This window comes from Elgaria multicarinata, chromosome 3, assembly GCF_023053635.1.
Source record: "Elgaria multicarinata webbii isolate HBS135686 ecotype San Diego chromosome 3, rElgMul1.1.pri, whole genome shotgun sequence".
Classification (NCBI taxonomy): domain Eukaryota; kingdom Metazoa; phylum Chordata; class Lepidosauria; order Squamata; family Anguidae; genus Elgaria; species Elgaria multicarinata.
The window spans coordinates 79,682,269-79,686,961 of NC_086173.1; the positions used below are offsets into that span (position 1 = coordinate 79,682,269).

General features: G+C 39.9%; 1 protein-coding gene across 1 annotated transcript; it reads right to left on the minus strand.

The window, feature by feature from the left end:
- Window positions 1-215: 215 nt before the first annotated feature.
- On the minus strand, window positions 216-3,383 carry GDF9 (growth differentiation factor 9). Its single transcript, XM_063123300.1, has 2 exons — window positions 2,969-3,383; window positions 216-1,150 (listed from the first exon to the last, which is right to left on the minus strand). Exons 1-2 carry the CDS (start codon window positions 3,381-3,383, stop codon window positions 216-218), a joined length of 1,350 nt encoding a protein of 449 aa, XP_062979370.1.
- Window positions 3,384-4,693: the final 1,310 nt, after the last annotated feature.

A 4,693-nucleotide genomic window follows, 5' to 3' on the forward strand; every position in this document is an offset into this window, starting at 1 on the left:
TTTCAACTTCGAAAGAAACAAGGAAACCTCCTTATGCCCAACTTCACACGTAGTCTTTTGTAGATCAGAAGGGCTAACAAAAATAAATGTTATCCTGGAAATACCTGTCACAGTACTCCATGCTCAGTCTTATTTTTCAACTAATAGCAGGCTACTTTTCTTATAACATTTGGAAAAAATATTGAAACACAAGTATTAGTAAAGCAAGATTGGTTTTACCGACAAGTACATTTAGTAGCTATCATATTGTCATATTCTTTATACACAATTGATCTATCAGGCTCGACTTTCAAGACACTTAGAGGTTTGTATTCAGCAGGAATGCAAGACGGCCAAGGGACCGAGGAATCCAGCTTTTCATATATGATGTTCTGTACCATTGTGTGGACAGGAGAGCCGTAGCGATGCCCAACTACTCTTGGACACTCACCCTTACAATAGTGAGGGTTGTATCTTTGTGGTACAATGATCCACCTGTCCCATTTCAGCTGGCTGAATCTCAGCCAAAAGTTGTGAAGCTCACATTCGTTTTGGGGAAAGAGGTACTGTTTGTAGTATTGGCTTAAATCGTATATTGGAGCTGGTGTGTTTTCCACATTCCCATCTTCATCTCTTCGGTGACGAGGTGCTCTTTTGCCCTGTTTAAGTTTTTTTCCTGCTTCTTTACTACGACCTGTAAAAGGACCCTTTTTCGGGCCAGACAACGCTGGGTTCGTTCTCCTGTGCTTGAGGAAATTCCACCCATGGTAAGCTTGCTGACTAGTGTCATTGAGGTACATAAGAAGTGAAGGTGATAACAGTGCTATATTAAAGTTGGGAGACTGGTCATCTTTGAGGCAAGTGAAATTCACAGCCATATGAATGCTCCTCTTGTTAGAGGCTATCAGAGGCTGAAGAAAAGGGGTCACATCAATCTCAACCCACTTGCGTCTAAGTTCAACATGGAGATTAAAAGTCATTGCATGTGAAATATTGGGGCACATTTGACTAGAAGCATTATGCTCCCTTACAACTAGATTGCATGTACATGTAATAGTCAACGATTTAGAAACTGACTTATCAAATGAGTAGAGTAAGATTGACTTGAATAAGTGCTCTAAGGCAGTAATGCAGTCCAGGTTGAAGAGCAGGTCCACTGAGTGAAGGTCTTCTGCAAAAAAACAAAACAAAACCACTTTGTGGTAATTAAAGGAATTCTTTTGCAGTATGTTATTAACATAAGTGGCAACAATTTTAGAACTCCAGGTTTGACAGAGCATGATACTGAGTATCAGGGAAGAGTCTAATGAAGCTGTTTACTTTAGAGAAGCCTAAAACTACTTTCCCTCTCTTGACATTCCAGACTCCAACTGTGCCAATAATGTACTTTTATAGATGAGAAAATGTTGAAGCAGGAGCCGAAGCAATGTGTTCACAATTAAAACCACAACCCCCATAGCCATGCATTCATTGTACAAACTTTGAGATTGGAACCCTTGAGAATGCATTTTCAGTAAATTCTTTCAAGCATTGTTTAGAGTTACACATTTTTTGGGGCAGTACTTGCAAAAACAACTTAATATTGCCATAGATATTATATTGCTATTTACAATACATTGAACAACTTAATATTGACTTTGATTTCAATGTATTGGGATTTAGGGCTTTAAAAAAATTGCCAAATTCCCCCTCCATTTTCCTTCTCTGTCCACTGTGAAGCCAGTGATTTCCAAATATTGCAAAATTGCAACAGGCTGATATCAATAACTCTAGAGCCATCTCTGTTAAAATTTCTACTTAGCATTTTGGGGGTATCCCATCCTTCTCTCTGGACTGAGGATGGCAAACATGGGTAGAGCAAACATGGGTTGTTGTTTTATCCCAACAATCTATCTCTGTCAGATAGGGGACTTGCCCAAAGTCAGCTAGTGAGTTTCAAGGCTGAGTGGGGATTGGTGGTTTCCCCAATCAGTCCAATGCTTTCTACCAGAGGCTTTGCTGCACCTATTTCCCTGGGGTCCTAGAAGTCAGGGCCAGACAGAAAAGTAGGGGGTGGGGAGATAGAGAATTGGAGGAAGAGCCAAAAACAAACATGAAATTGACAGCATATTTTAAGGGGGGAAATTGTGAAATAACCCCTCCTTCAACTTTGTTTCCATAATTAAAAAATCTAAATACAAAATACTTCCCCCCTGGTAGTTCAGGTTTAAAAGCAGGGATAGAATAGCACATGACTTAATCTTTTTCACAAGCCTGCTTGAATCACTGCCCTTTCTTTGAAACAGTATTTAACATTGCATCTCTCAATAAATTGAACTGCTGGATCCCGCCCCCCACCCCGAACAGTGTACCCAATGTGCAAAGATGTTTTTCTGTAGATATTCAACTACTGTCCACTACAATAGCAGCGCTCAGTGAGCAGCAAAGAAAGCAGCCACTTTTTAATTACAACGGCCATTTTGAATTTCCCTTTTTTAAAAACAACAACAACCCAAAAACTTAGAAAGGAGTTCTCTGTAGAAAACGGAGGATTAGCTGCTCCAATCCCCCCCAACAAATTATGCCTTGCCTTTAAAATATAGCAAAAAAAACCAACAATCCCAAAGCAGCTAATTTTAAGGTGGGTGAAATGCCTGAGAAAAAGAAAAAACCTGTGTTTGACAGTAGAGCTTAGTAACCTCTTAAGCAGGGATGGGCAACTTGTGGCCTTCCAGACGTTTTGGCCTACAACTCCCATCAGTTCTAGCCAACATAGCTGATGGTGAGGGATGAAGGGAGTTGTAGGCCAAAACATCTAGAACATCCAATGTCCTAAAGTTTAATTGTATATGTATGCATATACACAACTAGTAAACTTCTTTTACCCCCTAACAACAGAAAAGACAAGCATAGCAATTCCATTGATTTAAATGGGCAACCTACAGGTGGGAGAATTATTTAATCCTATACACAGAAAGGGATGAAGAAGTTCACCCAAGATCTCACCTACCTCTTACTTGGTCCTTCGCGAGATGCTCACATTCAGCATGCGGAGTGAAGAGACGGACTGTGTTATAGAGATGACTTTTGTTGGCTTTTGGAATCCCATCCTTGGTGGCAAACGTTTTATATAGCCTCTTCATGTATCTCAGGGCTCTCGAATCTGGTTGCGGTTTTGGGGTACGACCTTCCAGCTCCTGGTGACTATGGCCGGACAGCACCTTGAGAAGGGGAGGCAATGGGCCATGGCCATTTTCTAAATCTGGGGGAAGCAGCAACGTTGGAGGTAACTCAGAGGTCTTCACCTCTAACTTCAGCAACGGCTGAGAGCTCCCTTCATCCCTGGAACTGGGGGAACCCAGAATACCAGATGAGAGTAGTCTGATAGAGCAAAAACATATAAATATTCTCCAAAACATCTTCATGTTGGGGATTAGTCAGGGCAAAGAAACCATCTCCCCCATGACAGTCTAGAGAAAAGAAGCAGCCAGTTCTAGTCTCTTAAATAACTTCCAGGTCTCATTAAGAAAGGTGTTTGCCTCTAATTAGGCATCAAATGAAAGACGTACACCTGATGAAGTAATCAGGCTCCACCCTTTTCCTTGTGAAGGTGCTTCTTAAGCAGGGTCTACTCTACCACCACAGCTTAACTAAGCTAACTTGGAAAATGTAGTCAGGCTTACGCTGTAATCCTGTGCATACTTAATTGGGAGTAAGAGCCATTAAACACAGTGGGATTACTTGTGAGTAGAGGTATTTAGGCTTGCACTGAACTTAAATAAGTTAGGCCTGATTCTGGAAGTACACTTGTGCTTAACTTTAGTACTGCAGTAGCAACAATTTATTTGATCAAGGGCTTTTCACACTAGCATGGGACTGTTTTTATTTTCAGCTAAGGTGATTCAGCCTTTCTGTTTCTAATTCCTATAATTTTAAGAATTATAATAACTAACTAACATGAATTGTAATAATGCCACAATGCAAATCACAACTTTAACTTAGCTTTAAAAATCCAATGATATTTAAACCACAATAAATGACAAGGAGATCTTACCAATAAACTTTTTCTGGGTTGGAGTGAAAAAAAACTTTATTGGGTTGGAGCTAGACTTAGTCATAGTTAGAGTAGAGCTATTGAAATAAGTGGGACTTATATTAGTCATGACTTAAACCCTATTGAATTCAATGTGTTTACTCTAAGTCTGGATCTAAACCATTCTAAATGACTTTTTCTTTAAGTAACAAACAGGTAGTTTCTTATGACAATTGGAAACAAATGAAGCAAAGAAGGAAGTGGATGAAATGTGTCAAAGCTGTATGTAAAGGACCATCTTGTAGTTCATTGAACCTAGTATTGATTAAGAGTAGATCTGAAGTCTGCCTCTCCAGCAGAGATTTTTTAGTCAGCTATTGAATTCTTTAACTGGAATACTTGGGAAGATATAATCTAAAACCCTGGGTTATGCATTGACAGGTTTCAGAGAGGCTGGCGGTCCAGGGTGCACACACTACATTTTCTTTTAAGGGGTAACCCCTTGCTACTCATAGGATGCTATTCTGGATAGTCCCTTATGTGGTCTAAAGAGCTGTATTAGAAACGGGGAACAGAAAAGCCCTTGTGAGCACATGGAACAATAATGTATTGCTTTGGATTCTAGCTGTGGGCCTAAATCCAACATAGAGTTGGATCATGGATTTCAAAGTATTCTAAAGTTAGTAGTCCTAGAATAAAAGA